The following is a 24,883-nucleotide window of genomic DNA, read 5'->3' on the forward strand; positions in this document are numbered from 1 at the left end:
CACACAGGCCAGCAGAATGATGCGAGATCCACAGCTGGTGTGCGACAGCACAGCAAACACACAGTAGAATCAGAAGAACAGGGGATTTAACTGATGGACGGAGGCACGCAGGGCAGCTTTTCTCCAGTCACCATGGAGGTGTGGAGCTCATCGGCTTCTGAGGAGGAAGACGAGAAGAACGCTTCCAGTCTTGTGGATGAAGGCGTGTTGGAGGAGAAGAAATGCCACAACAGCAATAACAATAACAACAATAATAACAACAACAACGACAGCCTTTGCCGGGAGGTGACACAAGGTGAGAGGCGTGTGTGATGAGGCAGAGGATAAAAAAGACAGGTGACAAACTCAAGAGACTGATCGGTGATCTGCAGAGGCCATGAGAGAGAGTCAACAAAATAAGATAGCAGCCATGAAGTATGAAGTGTTGTGGTTGTGATTATTCTGCTGTGCACGTCAAGTATTTATGTCTGGTCTGTTTTGTTGTACATTGCATTGTCAAGGTCTTTGCTATTTAAGTGCTTTAATACTTTATAGCGCACTGCATGTGCTGCAGGGTGCAGTGATGTCACTGAAGCTACATCAGGCAAATGATGATTCCCATTCAACAAAATGCTTGTTAAATGGTTTTTGCAGCTCTTGTCACAAAAACCCCTTTAGTTCAACATGAAAGAACCCCGAGATGTAAAGTTCTGTAACTATATATTCAGCTTAAATCTTTCCCCTTGGTATGGTGAAGGTCACTGAGACTCTGTGTGTGTGTGTGTGCATGCATGTGTCCACACATTAGCGGCATGGTGAATTTTCTCTTGTACTGCGGGTGTTATTGTATAGAAGATTGGAGGGAATTTTACTGATTCCATATTTTTAATATGTGATATATTTCTTTCCCCCTACAGTGGTTTGAATCTCAGAGCAGAATTGAGACTTGAAAAATGTACCTGAATGCTCTGTCTAATAAATGACCGCTGTTAAATGCTTCCAAACCCTCTACTTTGGGGTCAGAGGATCAGAAGAGCAAAGAGCGCAGACACATTAACTGTGCTACTGCCCTAGTTTCAGTGCAGTATCATCTGTTGTCTTTGCTTTTTCTGCAATGCATTGTTCAGCTTTAGATATGTTTCAATGACCATGTGCCAAAAAGAAGATTTTTTTTTTATAAAAGATTGTTTGTTTGAGGATGATGCATGGCTTAAAGTGCAGAACATTTTATATTTGCACTGTTTAATCTTGTTACAATATTTTTTAATAGATTTATGTGCTTATAGTGAAGAAACTGGTTATACATCTAAAATCAAAGAACTGATCTTTTGCTTTTGTAGAGCAATTTAATGTGAGCAGAGATTCTCCTCCATTTCTCCTCTGTGCGGGTGTTCTTTGTCTGAACGGGCATGTGGCTGGCACCCGCATCAATACTGCGACACAGGCACCACTCCAGAGAAACGGGACACTCTGAACGAATTTGTGACCGCTCTGTTATGCAATAAGATAAATAAATGTGGATATATTTTCAGTGCACCTAAACTTTAGCTGATTTTTATTGGATATTCTCTTGCATGTGCATTGCCTTGATATGTATTGCCAGGGTCTTTAGACTAAAATCCAGCTCTAATTTTGAACCGATCAGTGATGAAGCTGACACTTTGATTCCTCATAAAAAACAGACAGATTTACAGTAGGAAGCTCTGTGAGGCAACTTTTAGCTCCTGCCAATCTTGTTAAGCGTGAACCCTCAAAACAATTGAGATCAATGAGGGATCAATGTGAATCTTATTCTTGGAGCTCGACCATGCCTGTCTGATCCCTACAACATAACCGCCGTCATAAGTATGCCTAAGTGAGCAAGGTTCATCCTTATGTACAGCATTAGGCTAGCAGTTCAGAGTAGCAGCCTGGATTTAGCTAAACTCAAACCCTAAAACCCCTAGCTGGCATAGCAGTGTCTCTTTCCTTGACGCTGTGGCAGTCAGGTCAAGAGGAAATAGATCAGGTATTTCAGCTGCTGAGACTTGGTCCATATGCCTGATGAAGGATGCTTTCATTCAAGTGCAAAGGAGGCATTCAAGATGTAACATCATGCTCAGTTGAATTAGAATGACAGCAACATAAAACTTGTAAATAATAAACAGCAGCTGTACTTCACTTTTAGTATTCTGCTGCAGATGGGAGTATATCATAGGCTTATTTAATGATTTGTTTTTAACTTGCTGCACTGTTGACGACAGTTGAATGACTTTGTAGTGAACAGGATGTTATTTTGTATGCACGTGTTTACAGGACAGTATCTGAAACCCACTTAGTCCTGCTGCTGACTTGGCTTTTGGCACAAGTGCTGTAATCCACTTTTAAGTACAATAGGATTTGAATACGTTGTAAGTTAGAGTAAGCTATTATCTGATTAACCTTTGTTCATTTATAGAATGTATTTTGATAATGAAGCAGTTAGCCATTTAGTGCTCAAGAAGACATATACGCACGCACACACACACACACACACACACACACACACACACACACACATTAATTTGGCGTATAGTTTGTGTGACCACTGATGTAAAGTAATTTTAGTGAATGAATAACCAGTTCACAAAATCCTGTTATCAGAAATAGACATGTTGACTCTCTTGCAGCTTAGGCTGTTGAAAGTGGATGATGTCAAGCTTCATAGTTCATCCTTGACCTTGGAAACGGCAAAATAATTTCCCCTCAAGGTCCATTTAGTAGCTGTTGTGGAGTTTTCAATCATATGGCAGGATCTTTATCAGCAGAGGTCGTTTGCTTATTTGTGAGATTGTACTGCAGTTGATGTTCATTTGTAATTTTTCGTGAGCATTTGAAGGACCTCTCTTCCACGTTGGCTCAAAAATGATAGATTTTTGATTTGGGAGTTGATGTGACTATTACATTTAGCTTTTCAGAACTTGGAGATATTTCATTTTATGATCAGAATTTAACAAATTACATTGAAAGTGTCCTTGACCTGCACTTACCTGCATTAAAATTAAATGAGGAGAGTTTCCAATTTCTAATCCATTCGTCAGTTTTGTCATCAAGGTGTCCCAGATTTAGACTTTTGCAGGAGAGGCTTTGACACATGATGCTCATCACTGTTTGCTGTCCCTCCTGTCATGTCCTGTCTGACAAAAAATCCTGTGGTTATTTGCGAAGGATTAAATGCTTTCATTGTCACACTTTTGAAACATTTTGTTCATTGCTTACTGTCTAATCTACTTGGTGAAAATGGAAACACAACCTCTACCATACAGCCTTACAGTAAATCACCTCGCAGTGCTATAGACAAGATTTAATGTTGTATAATTCATGGGCAGCTGCAATATACTTCGTAGTGCAGTAGCTCGGCTCAAGGTTAGGTTCCCTCCATTAGGCTGATTAGACACTGATACAGCTACCCGTGCTAGTTTCCAGGCCAAATTCAAGGACCTCGATCTAATTACTTTGCTGTATGGCAACTTCCCATCTCTTAAGTCCAGCTAAGCTTCCTACCAAAGTAAGATTACAGAACTGATTTTAGTTTAGAGGTATGCAATGTCATTCAGAATCGCACGCAAGTCCAGGTAAATGTTATGTGGATGTGAAACAATGGTATGCATTTTAAGTCAACGAGTTCTGCTCCAAAGGCATGAAACCTACACTTGCAGCTTGTGTTGCAGAAGCAAAAAAGGAAAACATGTCATTGCATTCAGTGATTAGTGTTCATAACTTGTGTGCTAAACAAAGTAATAACCTGATTCTGATGACATTTGGGTAAATTAACAAATTGCAAATAGTGTTTACTTTTCAGTGTAAGGCTCATTCACGGTACATTATTGGCCTCAGTTAAGAACCACGTTGGTACTTGATCCATCAGAACTGAGAAAATGGCTTTCAACACCTCTTTAGCTTTATCGACATTGAAGTGGACATAAACAAAACAGGCTCTAGGACATAAACAAAGTTACAGGTCAATAGCCAGTCACCGTTATCCCCTCCATTCTGTACCTGTCCTGCTGGTGCAAACATTATATCAGTTAAGCCCTGGCAGTCTCTCCTGTTGAGCTATATTGGTGGCCAGGAGAACAAGGTCTTTATTGGCGTCTTATCTGGGCTAAAAAGGATCAAGCTAAGAGGATCAGTATCTGGCTGTCCACATGGGGATGTTGTGGTCTGTAGCTGTGGAAACTTGAAAAAGAAACATGAGCTACTCAAGGAACTCATTCATACAGAGAACTCTGGGTGTGTAGATGGTGGTGTTACAGGTTGATGTTGTCCGTGTCCAAAAGTATTTATTCATTTTGTGGATGAGCTCACTATATAGTCCTCTTCCATTCTCTGCGATACTATTGTACTCCCCAGATGGTGAGTGGGGATATGTGACTGGTGATGGATGATGAATGATTTCTGATGCAACCTATGAATGATAATCCATTTCTTAGATACTTACTTAGATACAGCGCAGCACATCCCAAAATGCAACAGAAAACCAGAAACTTTTAATAAACAAACAAAAGGAAACAGATTTACCAACGCTGTACATGTGATTTGATCGGCAAGTTATTTCTTGAAACAGAAACATCACCTAAGATAAAACATAACAAACTTAATTCTCCTTGTAAGTAAAACCTGTGCTCTTTATTTTTTATTGTAGTGATGTTGGTTTGTTCAGTAGTTGGTTGAAAAATAGAATTAGGGGAAGAGATCAGTTGAAATTAAAAAAGGCTCGCCCATTGGCTAGTTTATTTATTATTGCTCATAACCCGGCTCTCATCAGTTTGCTCTGCGTGCAGCTCCGTCTCTTCCTCCATTCATTAAATCCCCCTCTCCCTCCTCCCTCAGTGCTGTGCTCAGACAGAGTCGGCCAGGTCACCAAGACGTATCATGACATCAAGGCAGTCACCCACCTGCTGGAGGAGGTAAGAGAGAGACACATAGCAGATGAGCGGGATTATAGAGGATTAGATTTATCTGCCTCACTGACTGTTTGTCAGCCTTTTCAGCTCCCTTGTTTCTGTCAGCGCAGCCATTCAGTAAAATAAAAGCACTATTTATGTATCACTTTGCAGAAAGAGCGAGACCTCGAGTTAGCAGCACGGATCGGCCAGTCCCTCCTGAAGCAGAACCAAGAGCTGACAGCACGCAATGAAATGCTGGATGAACAGCTTGAAATTGCAAAGGAAGAGGTACAAACAAACCCCATCATAACCACTTGTGTAGTCACACTGAAAAGCACGATCTGTATTCTGTTACCAGTGTGGTGCTTATACAGCCTGCTGAGCTCAGGTGATATTAGCCCGCTGTATTTTCCAGATCGCTCAACTTCGCCATGAGCTCTCCATGCGAGACGACCTCCTTCAGTTCTATGCAAGCACTGAGGAGATCGAGAACGGAGAATCACACTCACCGTGAGTTCTCACACACACACACTGAGTAGTATGGAGTCAGAGGTTCACGAGTGATACCACTGGAAATATTTAGCTTCACATTTAAGTTCCATAAGAATAAATACGATTTTCTGCAATTCTATTTTGTATAGCACCTTTCTAGTCATTTCGACTACTCAAAGTGCTTTTACATTACATCGTCATTCACACATCGTTCATTCAGGAGGAATCTAAGTCAGAGGAGACTATTCTTTCACACACATTCACACACTGAAGCTATGCTTGCTATCAGGAGATATGACATGACATGACTCATAGGAGCCAAGGGTTCTGATTGAGGGACGACCCCCCATATCTGACATACAGTATGTCTGATATGTCAGAAAGACAACAGACAAAAACCAGTAATTTGTGCTGCAATGTAACATCACAAAATTATTTAAAACATCCTTCCTGCTATAGTTATTCAGTGATATGAAGGAGACCCCTACATGTTTATTTTCCTCAGTGCACTGAATGTGTATGTAAGTGAACATAAGTCAGAACATCACCACTTATCCTCTCCAGCTAAGCCTTCTGCTAAACTCTTTCCCATCAGCAGTTAATCATTATCTCTATCCATTACTGTTCTTTCATGTCTTTTCTGAGTAGCAGCTTATTTAACCCTTTTTAAAGTACATTAATTACCACTCAGTTCAAAAATATCTGTGTTATCACAACATTTTCTTGTCTATCTACAGCTGATAATAATTCACCTGTTCCGCAAACCAATGTTTTTTTTTTTCTTAAAAATGGAAAGATACTTAAAATAGGCAAATGTTTCTTCTCTGTCGTAGAATAAAAAGGAACGAATCATGCAACTCTCTCAGCAACTTCGTCCACTATGACTTCCTGCAGCATAAACTGAAGGATTTAGAGGATGAGAACCGCAAACTGCGATTAGAGGTATGAGACACTGTAAAGTTCTCACACAGAATGAAATGAAAGTTGCTCATACACACAAGATACATTTATTTTTTTTATTATCATTGTTATTATAGTTAGATTTAGTAGAGATTCTAGCTTTTTATTTTTTTATGAACTACTGACTACATTAAAAGAATATCAAAGATGTAATGATTCCCAAAATGTATTGTACAGTTCAATATTTGGATGATTTAAAGTTTTGATTCCCTCTAGCGTTAAAAGTATGGCATTTTTTTCAGGCCAATGATCTCACAACAGAGACGACCAATTACGAGGAGCAAGAGCAGGAGCTGATGATGGTGTGTGTGGAAGAACTCTGTAAGTGTTACATGCTTGTACCATCATTAGAAATTAAAACATAGACGGTCAGTTACAGATGTATTTACCGCACTTGTGTGTTTCAGCATCTGTCAATAAGCAGGTGGTCGACCTCTCAGAGGAGCTCGCGCGGAAAGTAGAGGACTCTCTCCGACAGCAGGAGGAGATCAGCTGTCTGCTCGCTCAGATCGTTGACCTGCAGGCCCGCTGCAAAGTGGTGAGAGAAACATGTCCACTTACATCAAACAGTCACTCACATTATACAATTTTGCGATAGATCACTTTGAATACTTACCGCTGTTTACATTTTCTCTTCAACCGTACTTCTGTCACATCGCAGTAAAACTCCCCTAATTGTCCTCTCTCTGTTCCTCCAGATCAGTCATGAGAACGAGGAGCTGAACCAACACCTGAGTGCCTCCCGTGAGAGCCAGCTAAAACTTCAATCAGAGGCAAGACACCCAACAATCACTTTGACAAAAGATGTCAGGTTTTCTTCTTTCCAAGTGGCTGAAATTAGAATGTAAACACTTAAACATGCTTTTGTGTTTTCACGTCTCTTACCTAAACATTTGCAGACCTATGTTACTTGAATGTAACTTGGAATTGAATGTAACCAACCAGTTACTGAACCTTATTTTCAACTTGAGTAATACATTTATTTTATTTTTTCATTCTTTCTTTTTTTTTCAAAGACGTATATAAATACAACAATTATTACAAACAATCCATTTCTGCCAGTACTACAAGAATTTATCATTTGGACAATTTAGACTAAAAGTCACGCTCTCCATACTTTTAGATAGATTATTCACAATATCTATCTAGTTTGTCTTTGTTGGAGGTTCTGTCTGTAAACCATTTCCACGGCTGCTTATAATATCTTTAATAGATATTTGTTTTTCAGCAGTAAATCACCTGCAGTTTTGCTCAAATTGTAAAGAAAGAGCAGTCAATGCCTTCACCAAAATATATTGTTTCTGTTACCTCCTGCTAGTATGACAGAGTGCTCCAAATGTATGGAAATGATCCGCCAACTGAGAAATGCTTTTGATAAATACAATAATGTCAAAACCGTTGATAAATAGAAGAAATGATCAGAGTGAGAACTCTTCTTACTACAGTATGACAGATATGTCTCCCCCTGTCTGCAGCTCAAGGACCTGCAGGACAAGTACTCTCAGTGTGAGGACATGCTCCGTGAGGCCCGAGAGGACATTAAGAACTTGCGGAATAAGAGCCTGCCCAACAGCACGGTACAGCGGTACACTGCGCTGGCCTCCGTCCTCCCCATGGACTCACTGGCAGCCGAGATAGAGGGCACCTTCCGCAAAGGCCTGGACACCCCGGCTCCCTCAGAGTACAAGTGAGTCTGTGATTACACTTGCACTTACTTAATGTGAGTCATCAAGGCTTATCTGATGCTTGTCTACCCTCCTACCTTTAGCATGCCCTAAACTAAGATATATATAATAAGTCTTATTATACCAACACATATATGCCTCGATGTGTTATTTTCACATTTTGTTCGTATAAAATGAAACCCACCACTGGAGTGTGAAACCAACCTGCTTGACGTCGTCATGCAGTCCCACTGAGAAGGAAGCCATGCATCTTGTTTTAGTGAAAACTTGATTACATTATGCTGAGCACAGAGATGGTCAACAGAAAATAGGTTATGCTGCAGGACTGGTTTGAGAAGTTTTCTTGGCTGCCTTAATATTTTTTTCTCTACGCTGAGACTTGTCACTGTGTTCTAACAGGTATAAATACAAGCTGACTACAGCTGCTGTTCTCTGCAAAGGAGAATACTTTTGTCAGACTACAGTGGATAACTATTTGACTTGACCATAAACCAAACCAAAATAACCTAGAAAGTTCAGGTGGAATATAAATTGTCTGTCATAATAGTATAGAGGACATATGTGGAAACAGCAGATCGACATCTTTACTACTCAGATCATGGCATGTTCTGGTTATGGTTACACAAAGAACTGGAATAATACTTGTGCCCTGTTTCTCCTGGCAGGAACCATCCGTGGCGTGTGTTTGAAACCGTGAAGGTGGTGAACAAGGTGGTGAGGCTGCGGTCTCGGTGCCACTCCCCGGCGCTGCCAGGCTCCAGCCCGGTGTCCACTCGCTCCAGTTGTACCAGCACGCCCCGAACCAGCTACTATGGCTCAGATAATGCCAGCCTTACTCTGGAGGACAAGTCTAGCGCCAATACTGCTCAGAAAGAAGACAGCAGGTGTGTTTTAGTGCGTGTTCATGCACATACTCACACTTTTATATCAAATGGAAAGTTCCAGATCTATTTTAAATCATTTTAGTGTCTTAACTTGAAGTTAAAATGACTCTGTTTGGGTTGTAACAGTGAATGCTTTCCACGGGGTTGAAGCAGGTAAAACATTGTCACATCTATTCACCACAGTGTTGGCGGGCCAAAGCGTCTGGGCCAGCCAGGCACACCAGGAGGCCAGGACCTTGAAGCCGCTTTGCGCAACCTGTCAGCCCGCCAGCAGAATCACTCTTCTGAGCGACCTTTCTTCGACGTGGAGCGTGAGCGTAAACTCCATGCCTTGGCAGCAAACTGCGAGGAGGGTGAGGGCTCCAGTGGCTTCCTGACACCCAATGACAGCCTGGCCTCCAGCCCAGCAGCGTCAACTGGCACCAACTACTCCAACGGCAGCTCGCGGCATTCCTGTGGCTCCTCAGGCGGATCCAGGTCCTACCTGCCCGATCGCCTGCAGATCGTCAAACCCCTGGAAGGTAAGAGCTTCAGCTCGATAGGACGTCTTATGAATGCCTTGAAACTTAAGTTTGAAGCTTGAAACATAAGAATGTGTTGGTGAAAATCCAATCAAGACAAAGTATGCCGTTCATTAAATATCACAGGTGCAAAGCTACCCTGCTCTTAAAAGTCTGAAGTATTCTTTACATAAACAAAAGCAAGGCAAAACTTGATTATGATTACAAAAGTAAAAAAGTTGCATATGATATGCACATGAAAATGAAAACCTCTGTTATTATCCCCAACAGTATGAATAACATGTAACTGCATCGTATTACAACATTCTGCGTTTCCCTCTGACTCTTTCATCGTCAGGCTCAGTGACTCTGCACCAGTGGCAGCAGTTGGCCAAACCGAACCTGGGAGGCATCCTGCACCCACGTCCGGGCGTCCTGACTAAAGACTTCAGGGAGCTTGAGGTGGACATACAGCATGTCTACAGCTTGAACGACCTGGAGGAGGATGAGCCCGACCTGTCGCAGCTCGCTGGAGCACACGGCATGGGTAGGACACACGTGAACACACTGCACACATGCTACACAGCTCCTCCGGCTTTATCATTCCCACTCACATCATTAAACCCTCTCTTGTTAGTTGTGTAGAATTACTTTAGTTTCCAGCTTCGTTACCTCTTGTAGTTTCTCATTCAGTGCCATTTCCTTTATGTGTAGTTTGACGTGCTTTTTCTCCCTCCATGACCTCACAGTCTCTCCATCTGGTCCCAACCTCCCTCAGACCTCCCCCACACATACCATTACCACCTGCCAAGTGCTCCAACCCTCCCTCCTCACCCCCTCCTTCTCCACTAGGTAAGAGTGTGCTCTATCAGTGACTTTGTGTGTGTAAGTGTGTGTTTTTGACATGTTTTGTTGTCTTTGTGTATTTTTTTCACAGCTATAAGCCAATTTCCTTCTTGGATGATAAAGTTAAATTTGAGCTTGAACTTGGAGAAGGAACGAGTGATTCCTGAAGAAGTTTTCTATGCTCATTAATACTCACCTTTTTTGCATTCAATAGGTGTGCATATTCCAGATTTCCTCTCTGCTGCTCTTTCTCCCCCTTAACTTCTGCTCTTTACTCCAGCAGTGGCAGAAAACGTCTCTCGAGGCTCTTTCTCCAACTCTAAAAGGAGCCTTCAGGGCAAAGTAAGAGCTGAGGGTTATGGATGAACACACCATTTATTATTAATGACGAGGCACAGAACCATGTTTGTTCAACTAAATAGGTTAATCATTTGAGGAGCCTTTATGTCTTTGTATAAGATCAGAGACTTAAAATGGTCATAGCTTTTTTATGGGCAAGCCGTGCTCTGTGCTTCTGTCACACACATTCCCTCTTACTAACTACCTGTTACATCTGCTCTAACTTGTTTGTTCTCCTGGCATTTTCTTGGCTCATGGCCATTTTTTTTAATGTCTCTCGTCCTTCACACAGCAAACCACCAGATCGTGTGTCATCACTGCTGCCAAACTAACACCATGTTTATCCATCTTGCAGCAATGATTGACAGACAAATGAACTAACTCAAACTGTTGACATCTTTTTTTTATTTTAATTATTTATGAATGAGCCTGCATGGTTGTGTAACAAGGAAATGCTCCTCTTATCTGGTGTATTCAGTTTTTGTTTTTAATCATCATTTTCCTCTGTTGGCAGCCTTCGCTCTTTCAGCCTGCCATCTTGTCGGAACTGTGAGCTCGTGAGCACTTCATCGCCATCCCACCAGCAGCACATCGGCCCAGGAAGCAGGATCACTGTCGCCTCCGCCACCACCGCAAATGTAACCACGTCATCGCTGGGGCTCGTGCAGCTGCTGCAGGAGCGTGGAATCTCAGCCTCTCTTTATCCCACCCACAACCTGCAGCACAGCCTAAACAGTACTAAACCCTCATGCTCCACAGCAAAAGACCATGGTGGAGGCTCATCGTTGGGGAAAAGGAGCATTTTCAGTTTGAACTTGGTGGAGAAGCTTCAGAGTCTGGGGTTGCACAGAGTGGCAGCCTGGGGGATGACGGGCCGCACTGAGGCGGAGAGAGAGAAGCAGGCAGACATCGTCTGAGAGCGTGACGAGGGCCGTTCACCACTTCCTCCTCACTCACTCATTCACCATAGTGACTTTGCATCCAGCCATGTGATTCCCACTGTGCACATCAGGGCCCACAGCTCCGGTGTCTTCAAAACAAAAGCCACAGAATGTGCTAGAGCCATACCTAAAGTTGTCAGTAGTGTACAGTAATATTATTTTCTATGAATTTGTGTACAGTAGTTCTGAATGTGTCTGTGCGTGTGTGTGAGAGAGAGACATCTTCATCTCAGGACAATCACCCGATTACCTGATCACCAGTCTGACTGCAAAAATAGCGTCTTTTTACACAAAAACAGAAACATCACGAAGAAAAAAAACATTTTATACTTTGTTTCGTGATTGTCATTTTACACGTTTTCCCTGCCACTGCTTTTAAAAAAACCTCATCATCTGTCTTTTTTTTTTTTAAGTTTCCAAAGTGGAACATCACTTGTGTGTATATAACAAAGTTGTCATTTGGGAAAGTTAAAAAGAAGACTTTGTACTGTAAATTATTGTTAGCTGAAACCACAAACCAATCCAGTACTGTCACACTGAAGAACCTTCAAATGCACTAAAACACACTCTAGTCTTCCTGCTTATTAGCTGCTACATTGAGAAAAGCATGTTGTATATAAGATTGTTAAATATACTGAATTAAACGCTTGAGACGTTGATCTAGAAGCATCACATTGACACCTGATACACTGACTGAATCGATAAGCGTTGATAATATTGACGTCCTTTAGCCGGCTGCTCATCACCTGCTTTCACATAGCAATCGTTGTTCTGGCTGTAGTCTGTACAGTATCTCCCTTTAGCTGTCTCTGACCTTGTGGACTTTATCCGAAGCCAAACCTCAGCAAAACCAAATCAGGTTTGCCGTGCTGCATCAAAGACGGTGCAGAAGCAACAGCCTACATATATTTCCTGCACTGCGCTGACTGAAATTCTTGCTCGTGCAAATCTGCTGTATTTCACCTCATCAGGAATTTTGAAATCGCTGGGATATAAATGAAATCAAAAAATTGTATTCAAAGTGAATCCTCTGTGACGTTCAGGGGAATTCTTATTTAAAGACGAGTAGAAGAGTGGACGTAGTTATTTAAGAGCATGTTTCTTTGAGAATCTTTCTGAACAATCAACTGTAGCAAAAAGGCATAGGATACTGTGGATTAAAAAAGGGAAGAAATCACAAACACAGGTTGTAATGATTTGTGTTCTGACTTCAATCAACCAAACCACTGTTTCTCTGCACTGCTGTTTGCTCTCTTCTGTGTTAGCACCACAGCCGTGTATGTCCGTGTACGTATACATTTTACCACCTGTGAATAAAACTTTGCATTTCCATCCAGCACAGTTTTGTGTCTATTTATTAACGGCAAAGAATCAACACACGAATCTCTTGATAAATCTGCAAATTAGTTTATTTCTAAAGTTGCAGGGGAAAAGTAAAACATTGACTTCATATAGAAAATCTGAACAAAAAGTTGTGAGTCTGAGCTCTCAGGTTGTCGCGGCTCACTCCACGCCCCGGCGTCCGAAGTCCACCCAGCCCTGGTAGTCCCGATCCGACATGCACTCGTCTCTGCTCATCATCTCTGTGAACAAACCATTCCTACATGAACCACACACAAGGGTTGAGTACACATGTGAGCAACGCCCTGAATCTCTGCTCACTCACTCATTCATCTATCTGATACAAGCCCAACAAACAGCCACCCTGACCCACAGCATACCTGAAATGGCCTGCATTATTTGTTTGGTCATTATCTCGCGTTCATCCTCAGACAGGTGTGCCCTTCTCTCCATGCGGGCAGGATGAGCCGCCCGAGGCGCCAGCTCCTGTCTGCCGGACGAGTCTCTCACTTTCTCCCTCTTTGCAAGAAGCTGCTGTAGTATGTTAGTCTCCTCAGCCTTTCCAGGTGAGGAGCCTGCACTGCATCCTAGCAGTGCAACCAACAGTGCAAATACCACAACAACTTTCCTTGACATGTCTGTGTGCAAGAGGAATAAAACAAAGAGTTAAATTCACCTAAAGAAACAAATAGAATTCAGTTTAAAATGATTTCAAAGAGGTTACCTGTTGCCTGTGAAGACCAGAATGCAACAAGTGTGATGCTGCTGGTGTGCGTAGAGCAGATATGCTCTTTTATACCACATGTTTGGTGTGAGTGATCAAATCAAAGACAGATAACAGCGCTCACTGATCGATTGGCACACGGATGCACTGGAAGGATGTGCGTAAAGGAAACGATGGGCACATACATCAACAGACCCATTATTATGCTTTTCACTTGCCTGGAAAGGCCTTTTTTGCACCGCAATAACACTAAAACAGATCAATGTGTTTACAAAAGAAATCCAATACTCCTTTGGAGACCAGTGCAGAGGATCTGATGTAAGTGTGTGGCCACTGGCTTAAAACAGATTTCTGGTGCCGTCAAGTTAGCAACTACCTTCCTCTAAAACAATTAAGACATGTTGGAAAAGACACACAGACAATAGAACTATTTCAGTATGGGCTGTGGACAAGAGCTTTTCACTTTTGAAGACAGTAGAGCTGGGTGATGATAAATCTATAAAAAAAGCTGTATAATGTAATGATTGGTCGGCTTCGCCTTGCCATGTTGTGGCCTGGACTTTCCAGATGGCGTACACACTATCCTTTTAGTAAAAGTACTACAGAGCTGTTTACATACCGTATAGATTTTCTACAAGTGGCCCAGTTATTGCGTAACCTTTGTGAAAAGGTGTATTACCATGAACAAAATATTTTCTGCAAGACAGTGAAGCATCATCTGTCAGATGGATTAACTCTGTGGCAGCGACTGGGTGTATTTTGTGCTTTACACAATGAGTGGAAGTGACAGCAACACAAAGGAGAGCAGAGAATGTGCATGTATGTGTCTGCCTGCAGACAAAACCTCCGGATGTTCAGACTAACGAGTATTTCTGAGCAGCCCTAAAACAAATTAAAGCCTGATACTTGTGAACTTTGTTTAACTTCAGTCAATATTCTTAATAATCCATAGGTGGAAAGATAATGACATGTGACATGACATGTCTTAAGATTTTGACATTAATGCTCACACGCACACAGCCATTAGTAAAATCTGATAAGGGTATCAGACACAACAAGCCGTAGACAGTTTGTTCCTTCAACGTGGTGTCCAGGTCAAATTCAGACATTTACACACACTTAAGGCTGCAGCAGTTGCTCTTCACTGCTTTGTTTTATTTTCACAGATGCTCACTTGTGTCCTCACAGCCATCATAAGGTTTTGAACCGTGTCGTGCTTGTGTAATGCTGTCAGCGAAAGCACTATTTCTTCATCATCATCAGCGACTGCTTATCTCTCTGCTATTATTTTGTGGGCCTGATTATGTCCCAAAAAGTAAACGATAACAGCAACAGTCAGCAGTATCAGCAGTACTTTAGAAAAGTCCACAATGAAATAGATGGACATTTACAGAAAAAGATGATGATGCCTTTTGGTTAAATGAAGTAGAACAGAAATAGGAAACGGGTTCAATGCAAACCATTTACTGAGACTGGGATGTAAACATTGTACAGAATTCCTGCGAAACAGTGGCGTGCAACTTCTTAGATTCTTGTGTCAATCACTTCAGGTAGTTTTATTATCATATTTTAGACATACTTCCTGCGAAAGAGAGGTCATGTGTTGCGGTCGCGCTTGGGGAGAACTGTATCTGCTAAATGATCTAGTATGTCAACAACTCCTTTGTCTACTCTCTTTGCAGGAAAGCACAGACATATTCTGGCTGTTAAGAAGATAGCAGAAAGTAGTTAAGAAGAACCAGTTTGTTTGGTTATTAAATACATCTTGCTTTGCCAGACATTCCTTTCAAACGGTTTCTTTGACATTTGTGCATTATGCAAATTCAAATGGATGATGATGGAGGACGTTTTCAAAAGAAATTTAAAATCTTTTGATAAACAGGCTTCTCTCAATGACGCTGCAAGCCACTGGTTTTCCACAGAATTATCGATGTTGTTTAAGACGAGGGACAAAGCCTGGGCTCTAGTTGAAGCAGCACATTGACTGACGTTTAAGAAATAATTACATACATTCCTTAAGAAAAGTATTCCAATTATTACACAGAATGAATCCCTAGCTCTTCCCTAGCGTCAAAATTTAGGAAAGCAGTAAATGTAAATGCGAACAAATCCTGCACATCTATTCCTTCCAATGGTACATTTAATGACTGCTTAGTAACAAGGTATCAGAAATCTGCCAGCAAGCCTATGCTCAGTAGAAAATGAACAATTGAGGCCGTCTTCTTGTCTGTTCTGGATTATGGAGATATTATCTATAGAAATGCTCTGCCTCCACCCTTAAACCTCCAGTTCAGTCCAGTTTATCACTCCACTCTAAGATTTTTATCAGTGATAGTTGCTGTAATCATCATTGCATATTGTATGAAACAATTGGGCGGCCATCTCTAAATGTAAGACAGGAAAGGCATTGGCACTATTTATTTTTTCTGTTTATTTTTCAAAGCCATCATACAGTTGCACTCAAAATCATTTAACCCCCTTCGCAAATTAGGTGTATTTGTGAAATTTACAATATTTTAGCTCAATGTTCAATGAACAACTCAAATGAGAACAATTGAAATAGCTCAGCACAAATGACACTACAGGTGGTTTCTCCCAATACACAACTTTTAAAACTTTCAACTTTCAAAATGATTCAAGCATCTTTAGTTCTTAGTCGAGCACCCTTTATGACCTGCTGTTATGACCTGCTGCAAACATGATGCACAGCAGACAGCATGTTCTGACAGCGTCCATGAGGAATCATAGCCCATTCCTCATGAGCAATGGCCTCCAGCTCTCTAATGTTCTTGGGTGTGCATGCTGCAACCGCCTTCTTCAAATCCCACCGGAGACTTTCAATGTGATTCAAGTTAGACCACTGTGACAGGCACTTTAGGATCTTCCAGCCATGCCTTGGTGGACTTGCTTGGGATCATTGTCCTGTTGAAAGATCCAATGATGCCCAAGCTTCAAGCTTCCTCACAGACGACTTGAAGTTTTCTCCCAGGATTTCCTCAAACTTGATTGAATCCATCTTGTCTTCCAAACGCTTCAGGTTTCCAGTGCCAGAAGAAGCAAAGCAGCCCCAGAGCATCACTGAGCCACCGCCATGCTTCACTGTAGGCAGGATGTTCTTCTCAGTGTATCCCTCATTCTTCCTCCCCCAGACATGCTGCTGATCTATAGACCCAAAAAGTTCCAGTTTTGTTTCATCGCGCCACAGAACAGAATCCCAAAACTTCTGTGGCTTTATATATGTTTTATATGGTTTTGAACACATTGTCTTATGGTTGTGGGTCAGTAGTGGTCAGTTTGGGCATGGAGGCCTTCAGCGTTAAGTATGTGCTTTACTGGAGAAACTGAAACTTCAGTGCCTGCTGCTACCAGGTTTTTCACTGCAGGTCTTTTGCAGTCACTCGAGGCGATTTGATGTCCTGCCTCATTAGAAATCAGGCGGCCGTTGTTGATTGCTGTTGCTTCTTTTTTCTGCCATGTCCAGGTAGTGTAGCGAGTGTTACTTTAGCTCTTGAATGATTTTGAGTGCAACTGTATGTTACCTCCCTATTAAACTGGTCCTATAGCAATCAGCCGGTTCAAGTGAATGTCTGGAGTTCAAAGTTCAACATGCAAACACTGAATTTGAAACTACTTTTAGTTTTTATACTGCACACTCTTAGAAAATTCATTAAAACTTAACATAATTGTGCCTATTGGTCAGTTTAAAACCATGATTTCAAATTACTGCACTCTTGAATGCAAATGTTTGTAACTGCGTTGTGCTTGTTGTTTTCTTGTTAATCATTCTTGTATGTATTCTGTTGTGTATTCTCAACATCATTTAAAAATAAAGGCAGGCCCTCAATGATCCGTCGAGATTTAAATAAAGGTTGAATGAATGAATGAAAGTCACTCTTTATTGATCTCTGCTGTGCTATGACTGAATCTCATCCATAAACACAGCTGTTGTTGATGCAATGGCAGAATCTTGCTGTAATTGCAAACCAACATGCAAACTCCAGAAGAAAACATGTTAATCCTACTACTGATGCTACTAATACGTCCCTCCCCCCTACATTTGTCAAAATATTTCTAAATAAACTTGAAGCGAGTCTGTGTAACTTTAGCTGGGGGCATTAAATTAAGTCAGGTTTTGTCTGATTTATGGTAATTCCAAGTTTTCATTTTTAGGAGGGAGATCATGTATTTTTTATGATTCTATTTATCAATAGTGACAGTCTTGCTTTAAAAAAATTCTCTCAAATACTAGATACTATGTAGGCCTGCACTGTATGATATTTAGAAATGCCTGAGCAGATGTTCAATCAGATAAGTGTAAGTCATAACAATCTGTGGCAGAAAAAAAACAATGATCTTCATGTGCAGCTGGTTATCAGTCTTGATATCAACTGACTAGCCATCAAGCCACCAAACAAGGCATTCGACCTATCCTCACCAGGGCGTCACCAGTGCTACTTTACACACAACAGGTTATCTGCATGCCACACATAGTTGTGACATGGGACCAGATGCTAAGCGTCCTATAAAATGCCTTGTTGTCTCAGGCACAGACACTCCTCGTAGACTCTCCAGCACCGCTCATCACCTGCACGTCAGCTCACCTTCACCTTCACCTTCACCTTCACCTTCACTTACAACCATGTCTGTCTCTCACACCCGTCTGAGCAGTTACAGCACCCAAGGGATCAGCCTGAATGGGGGGATGCAGCTGAAAGGAGCCGGTCAGACCCTCATACCCACTGGGCCTTTCCAAATCCGTGCACCCAGTGTGTATGGGGGCGCGGGAGGTTACGGGACACGCATCTCCCAGTCCTACTTCTGCTCCGCACCACTGAATCCATACGGGGGGACTGCAGTGATCACCAATGAGAAGTTTACCATGCAGAACCTCAATGACCGCCTGGCTTCCTACCTGGAGAAGGTAAGCTATGATGATGATGATTATTGTTATATTTAAAAATTGCTACACTCTGTTGCTGTGGCTGCAACACTCCCATTTTCCTGTTCCCTTAAAGCCAGAATCCTCTGAACCGTTGTGAGATCCTTTATACAACTGTAGAGAAATTTTGAACCTGCATAGAGAGGCTTGATCTGTCACAATACACCAATTCATACCTTACATTCATGTGGGGACCTGCGCACACCCACTAATGGTTTTCTGAGTCTGTCTTAGAAATAATAATCAGGAGCTCGTATGTACTTTAAAACAGGTTTTGTTTGCTGTAATCATCACTCCCGTTCATACCAGTCTTTAAAGTGATGAGGGGCAAAACCCACAGTCCTCATTTTGTGTAATAAATGTATTTCAGAGTTCATTATTGTCATTATCATTCTTAGTTCATCTTAGTTAAACTTAATATGAGGCTTCAGAGGTCAGATTTAGATGAATAACAAACCTCATAATAGATTCAGATAAACCTTTGAATACATTTATCAACTTATATTGTAAGCACCAGGAGGAGCAGGAGGAATGATTTCAATATCAATATGGGCACCTGATTATTAGTTTGATACTACTAATAATAATCTGAGGATACAATACTTGTTAGTGATGTAAAACAGAAGATTTTATTTGTTCATGGTATTTTGAACCATACATGTATATATTAGCTCAGCCTTTGACAAAAGCAGAATAAATATTATGATAAGAATAAGAATAAGAATAAAACCGACTTTATTTATCCCGGAGGAAATTGTTGTGCCAGAGTGCGGTACAGAGGTCGTCACAACAATACAAAATATTAAAATACAAAATTGAACAGAATTGAAAATTGATGATAAAGATGATAAAGATGAGAGGCCTCTGGAAATGTGGATGTGCAGTGGTGGAAAATAATAAGTACGTGAATGTACTGACTGTACTGTGTCACTTTACTGGAGATTAGCTTCATCTTGACCATTACTTGAAAAAGCTTTGTGCATATGAATGCAATAGAGATATTCAGACATCAGGTGAAAATAGCCAAAACTTGACTTCTGGTTAACAGACATCACTTGATAATTTGCCTTTTGACTAACAATTGCATGTTTATAGTGATGCTGATTGATATGCTTTGTCCCTGGAAATTAATACACTGACCTGAGTGCTTTACAAATTTGTCATCTGTCATTTGTCACCCATCACTGTGAGATATAAGTCTCTGGTTGCTTGTGCAGGTGCGCTCCCTGGAGGCAGCCAACAGGAAGCTGGAGCTGCAGATCAGAGAGTTCTATGAAAAGAGAGTTCCTGCTGTCTCCAAAGACTGCACCACCTACTTCGACACCATCTCTGGCATCCGAGCTCAGGTGCTGCTCACATTTTAAACATCATGACATGTTAAATTCTATAACTAACAAAACTTCAACACAATAAATATAGTGGCTTTCGGTCAAAACTCCGCTGTAGAAAAATCTGTTTTGAAATTTTACGCTGCTGTATAAAAATGACAATGTACTGATGCGTCTGTCCAGTGAGACATGTGGACATGTGAATAAACTTTCTTCTCTATCTAGATTACAAGGAGATATTCAGAGAATCAAAGTCTCCTCCTGCAGATTGACAATGCTCAACTGGCTGCAGAGGACTTTAAACTGAAGTAGGTTTATGTTCCTCTTTTGCTTCATGCTAAAAGCCACATGCATCGATTTCTGATATTCATTAACCACATTTTAAAGAAAGTGTTGTGATTATGGTCTGTAATTTCATAAAGCAAATATAAAAAAAAGAATGGTTTATTCTATATGACTGATTTACACTGGAACAGCACAAAGACTGAGCATTACAACTACTCCTGGCGTCCTGCTGTAGGTATGAGACGGAGCTGCACATGCATAAGACTGTGGAGGAGGATGTGATTAATCTCAGAGGGGTCCGGGACAGCCTGACTCTCACCATCAGTAGCCTGGAGATACAGATAGAAGGTGTGAAAGAGGAGCTAGTGTACCTGAAGAGCAGCCACGAGGAGGTGAGAGCCATTCAGCTTCAGAGAAATGTCTCTGTTATCATGTCTAAAACGAAATGTGTAACAATAGCGCCATCTGCTGATGGTGTCTCAGGCACCTGTAGAGAGACAGGAGGCTGAAGTCCTTCCTTTTCCGTGCTGCAGGAGATGCATCTGCTGAGGATCAACCAGACAGGTGACATTAACGTCAAAGTGGATAGCACAGCGTCTTCTAATCTGACAAAGGTCCTGGAGGAAATGAGGGAGCAGTATGAAGCTCTGGTGCTGAAGAACAAGATGGACATTGAGAAATGGTACATATCTCAGGTGAGACATTGAAAATGTAGACATTGACTCTTTTTACATTTACAGATGGCAATATCACAGTATTTATTGTTCTTGTGTGTGTGTGTGTGTGTGTGTGTGTGTGTGTGTGTGTGTGTGTGTGTGTAATAAAGACGGAAATTCTCCAGACGGAAATCAGTGCATGTACAATAGATATGAAGACATTTTACGTGCAGCTGTCAGAACTGAAGAGGACCTATCAGACTTTGGAGATAAGTCTCCAAAGCCTCTTCACAGAGGTTGGTCACAGACGGCAGAATGCAAAAGCACACTTTCACTAACTAGATTAAAGGGTAGGTTCACATTTTTTTCCAGATCTGAAACAGCACACATTTACCCATGTCTGCAGTGAAACACTTTTTGCTGGCTGTATTTACTCATTCAGTGTTCACATGGGGCACTTGACTATTGGTTTGAGCCAGACTTGAAAAAATTGTGAACCTGCCCTTTAAGGTAGGCTACACTTCTTTTCTTTGATCACACTCACAGCTTTCCTGCGTGTCCTGCAGATTAAGTGCCTGCACAGGAACATGGAAGAGTTGAAGACACGATACAGCGTTCAGCTCAGCCAGCTGCAGCTGATCATCGGCACGCTGGAGACGGAGCTGCAGCAGCTGAGAGTCTCCATTGAGCAGCAGCAGACTGAGTACAACCTGCTGCTGGACATCAAGATGAGGCTGGAGTTGGAGATCGCTGAGTACAGGAGGCTGCTGGACGGACAGCTGCAGGAGAAAAAGTGAGAGATTCAGTTTCTTAGAACTCCTCAGAGTGAAAGTAGCCGGCCAATAGCTGAAGCAATAAAATACATTTTTAAAATAATGTTCCCCATCTCCATAGGACTGTGGTCATAAGCAAGGTTGTGGAAGGTGAGAATCTCAATCATTCCATGAACCAACTTTCAGATTTTCTAACCACATCATTTACCCAGGCTCCTCCACTGTAGCCACCTGATGCATGATGTTTGTTCTCCACCTCTGTAGAGCACAAGCCCCACATCGAGAGGAGAGTGAAGACCATCGTGGAGGAGATTATCGATGGACAGGTGGTGTCCTCCAGCACTGAAACCCAAGTGCAGGACATTAACTAACACCTCTGCCCACCTCTGCTACCACTAAACTTACATTTGTACGTTGGTTTGGCCCCTGAATGCTAATAATAATAACCAAAATATTTCCATAAACCACCATGACATGACATCTTTCTTCTCATTTAATTGCAATTATGGCAAAAGATCGCAGTAAATGATGATCTTTCCTTGACAGATGCTCGCTTTTGTCAGTGTGTGAATATCATTAAAAGCCACAAAGCAGAGTTGAAGATGTGCATTCTTAATCATTGATGTGTATTACAGTTCAGAAAGGTGCATCAGAAATTGCACATGGATTTTTCATCAGCAAAATTCAATCATAGATGAGACTTTGTCGCTAAAAACGTCACATTTTGGACATACAAACAACACAGGAGTTGTAAAAGGGAGAAGATTCAAGCCAGTTTTTGGTCACACAAAGAAAATGAGAAAAACCTAATAATGTTTTTATTGTATGAGACACAAGTTTGGTGTCTCCTGTACTTTTCCTGCACAGAAAATCACACACAACAATACACTTAAATGAAATAAAGTCTGACATTCATTTCAGTGCCACATAGTACTCAGGAAGAGTTTTAATCTTGACCACCAGGTGTCCCCTTTCACTCTAAAAGTGAAGTATGAGCACAGCTTTAGTGGATTGCACTGAATGTTTTTGATTTGCTTGAGTAGAAACAGATTGTTGCTGTGTGAAATACATTTAAAACACCATTATTTTAACCAAGTCACAAGAAAGTAGATAATAGTCTGCAAATAGCACAAAATCTAAGCACAAAATTGATGCCATGTTGTGTGTTGGAGGAAAAATGTGCGATACCAAATATGTTTTTCACAGAAACACACAGAATAGAAAAATGTTTTTGTGCTCTAAACATGTTTAAAGTATAGTTTGGTCTTTTGATGAGGTTCACAGATTACCCATGAGTCACCAAAGGCTTCTTTATTTGATTGGAGTGGAATCAAGTGGAGTCACGTCAATGACTCACCTGCACAATGAGAGAAAGTGTTGATCAAGATGACTCAATGTTAAAGATTCCTGTCCTTTTACTGCTTTTATGGTGCTCTCTGTAATTAGAATTCCCTGAAATATGTTTTGTGCTTCTTCAGCAGCTTTGTGCAGCAGACAAATTTTAAGTTTCGGACGGATTCATTTGCCTCTGGCTAGACCTTGCAGTTTCATGTATTCTGCGTGACTAGACGAAACAGGTCTTTTGTCTTCAAAAACGAAAAGCTAACATTGAATTTGCCTTCCTGGTGTTCAAGCCTAATTATAGAAGTAAAAAGTTGTCATACAGGGTGAGCAAATTGTAGCAAATGTAGGTTTTCTCTCAGCTGACTGAAACCATCTCTGTTATTACCAAGAGTAAGTAATTAAGTAGTAATTAAGAGTGTAGTTTTGTCCACATGGGCTCTGCATTCAGTTCAGTTCAGTTGACTTACAGTAACCAAGAGACAATGAAGCTGTTGATTTAATAAATTGGTTACTTTTCTATCTTTTTAATGACAGAAAAAAATCAGAATTCTCTTGTAAATTTCCAGAGTTCTCAGTGCGCATGCATATTAAGGGTGTGACCATTACCTGCAGGGTATGGCAAGATTCAACAGAAACAGCCTTGGCCTGAAATGGAGTTAGCAAGAAACACACGCGTTGTCAAAGTACACCTGAGTGCGTTGAGTCATGGCAGCCCTCATCTCCTGCATGAGATATGAGATGACCTATTGTTTCATGCCAGCCTGTATGTGAGGGCTACACACCCAGGTAAAAGCACTCGGGGCTAACTCTCATGTCACAGCACATCTCGAACATACTGTTCCTGTTTTTAACCCAAGCTGTGGTTACTCGTGTCAGAGGGGCACTTCGTACTCTGACTTGAATGAGTCTGTTGCATTCTGAGAAGCCTTTCCCATTTGTATGAAAAGTGGATGTGGTGTGTGACACAGTAAATGTGTCAAAAAGACTTATTGATATGGTTTTTGGCAAAAGCCCTGCAAGTTGAACTGCAAGTGCAACTCCCTCACATGCTACTGCACAGCAGATTGTCATCCCCTAGATACAGGGCAAAAAGCACCATTCTGCAGCGAGGTTTGAATATATTTAAGATTAATCTTTTGAAAACCCTTGAACAGAGAATACACCAGTTTTTAAGATGATCTCAAATGAAAAAAGAATGCATACCCATTCATACTTGGCTTCACACATGAGAACCACAGCCACACCTACATACCATCACCATTAATCACTAAGTTCACATTAACCTCTGCTCTGTCCTTTCTTGTAAGACTAGAAGAATGTGCATAGTGTCAGTGAGTTGCAGAGCATTGAATGAACATTAAATCCTTAATTCTGTTCTCAAATAAATTAAATCCACCAATTAAGTGTCAGTTGATAACACCAAGGAAGCAAAGAGATGCAACCTGTAAGAGAGTGTGGGTTGCTGGTAACAGTGTTAAAACAACATGTAAAGTCTGTACAACCACGGCCTCATGTGAAGACAACTGAGCAGCTCGTTAGAGTTAGGAGTCAAGTGCCCAAGTCAAGAGTCAAGTACAAACCTTCTAAGCTTTCACTGCAGTATGTGGCATTCAAAGACTAAAGACTGTTACAGTCAGTAAAGCATGAAAGTTTAGACTCAGCTGATTTTAGTGCTATATGAGTTGGTTCTGCAGGTATAGCCAAGAATCAGCTCATGTCAGGACCTCATAGGAGCTACGATGTCCCACAGAACTGCTACAGTCTGAAGTCTAAAGAAAAAATGTTGAAAAGTGAAGGGATCACTAAAGTGATAACAGCTCATGCTGGAGGGGACATGAATGTCTGAACCAAATTTCATGGCAGCCTATTTGATCAGTTATTGAGACATTTCACTCCAAACCACAAATGTCAAATCAAATTCAGTAGGATTCATCCTCAGGGAACCATAAATGTATGTACC

General features: G+C 41.3%; 3 protein-coding genes across 3 annotated transcripts; 2 read left to right on the forward strand and 1 right to left on the reverse strand.

Annotated features, from left to right (window-relative positions):
- On the forward strand, window positions 1–12,864 carry hap1 (huntingtin associated protein 1). The gene is made up of 14 exons (XM_070854989.1): window positions 1–295; window positions 4,831–4,907; window positions 5,058–5,174; window positions 5,302–5,396; window positions 6,212–6,320; window positions 6,581–6,659; window positions 6,746–6,876; window positions 7,037–7,111; window positions 7,814–8,025; window positions 8,689–8,907; window positions 9,091–9,428; window positions 9,766–9,954; window positions 10,157–10,259; window positions 11,107–12,864. Exons 1-14 carry the CDS (start codon window positions 94–96, stop codon window positions 11,507–11,509), a joined length of 2,349 nt encoding a protein of 782 aa, XP_070711090.1. The 5' UTR covers window positions 1–93; the 3' UTR covers window positions 11,510–12,864.
- Window positions 12,865–12,924: 60 nt separating this feature from the next.
- LOC139223049 (gastrin/cholecystokinin-like peptide) lies at window positions 12,925–13,637 on the reverse strand. The gene is made up of 3 exons (XM_070854983.1): window positions 13,599–13,637; window positions 13,255–13,512; window positions 12,925–13,116 (listed from the first exon to the last, which is right to left on the reverse strand). Exons 2-3 carry the CDS (start codon window positions 13,508–13,510, stop codon window positions 13,037–13,039), a joined length of 336 nt encoding a protein of 111 aa, XP_070711084.1. The 5' UTR covers window positions 13,511–13,512; window positions 13,599–13,637; the 3' UTR covers window positions 12,925–13,036.
- A 4,531-nt stretch (window positions 13,638–18,168) lies between these two features.
- Window positions 18,169–22,174, forward strand: LOC139223030 (keratin, type I cytoskeletal 19-like). Its single transcript, XM_070854964.1, has 9 exons — window positions 18,169–18,519; window positions 19,755–19,883; window positions 20,091–20,173; window positions 20,386–20,542; window positions 20,684–20,845; window positions 20,977–21,102; window positions 21,373–21,599; window positions 21,701–21,729; window positions 21,844–22,174. The coding sequence occupies exons 1-9, from the start codon at window positions 18,238–18,240 to the stop codon at window positions 21,948–21,950; spliced, it is 1,302 nt and encodes a 433-aa protein (XP_070711065.1). The 5' UTR covers window positions 18,169–18,237; the 3' UTR covers window positions 21,951–22,174.
- The last annotated feature ends 2,709 nt before the right edge of the window (window positions 22,175–24,883 follow it).

The sequence above is a fragment of the Pempheris klunzingeri genome, chromosome 3 (assembly GCF_042242105.1).
Source record: "Pempheris klunzingeri isolate RE-2024b chromosome 3, fPemKlu1.hap1, whole genome shotgun sequence".
Classification (NCBI taxonomy): domain Eukaryota; kingdom Metazoa; phylum Chordata; class Actinopteri; order Acropomatiformes; family Pempheridae; genus Pempheris; species Pempheris klunzingeri.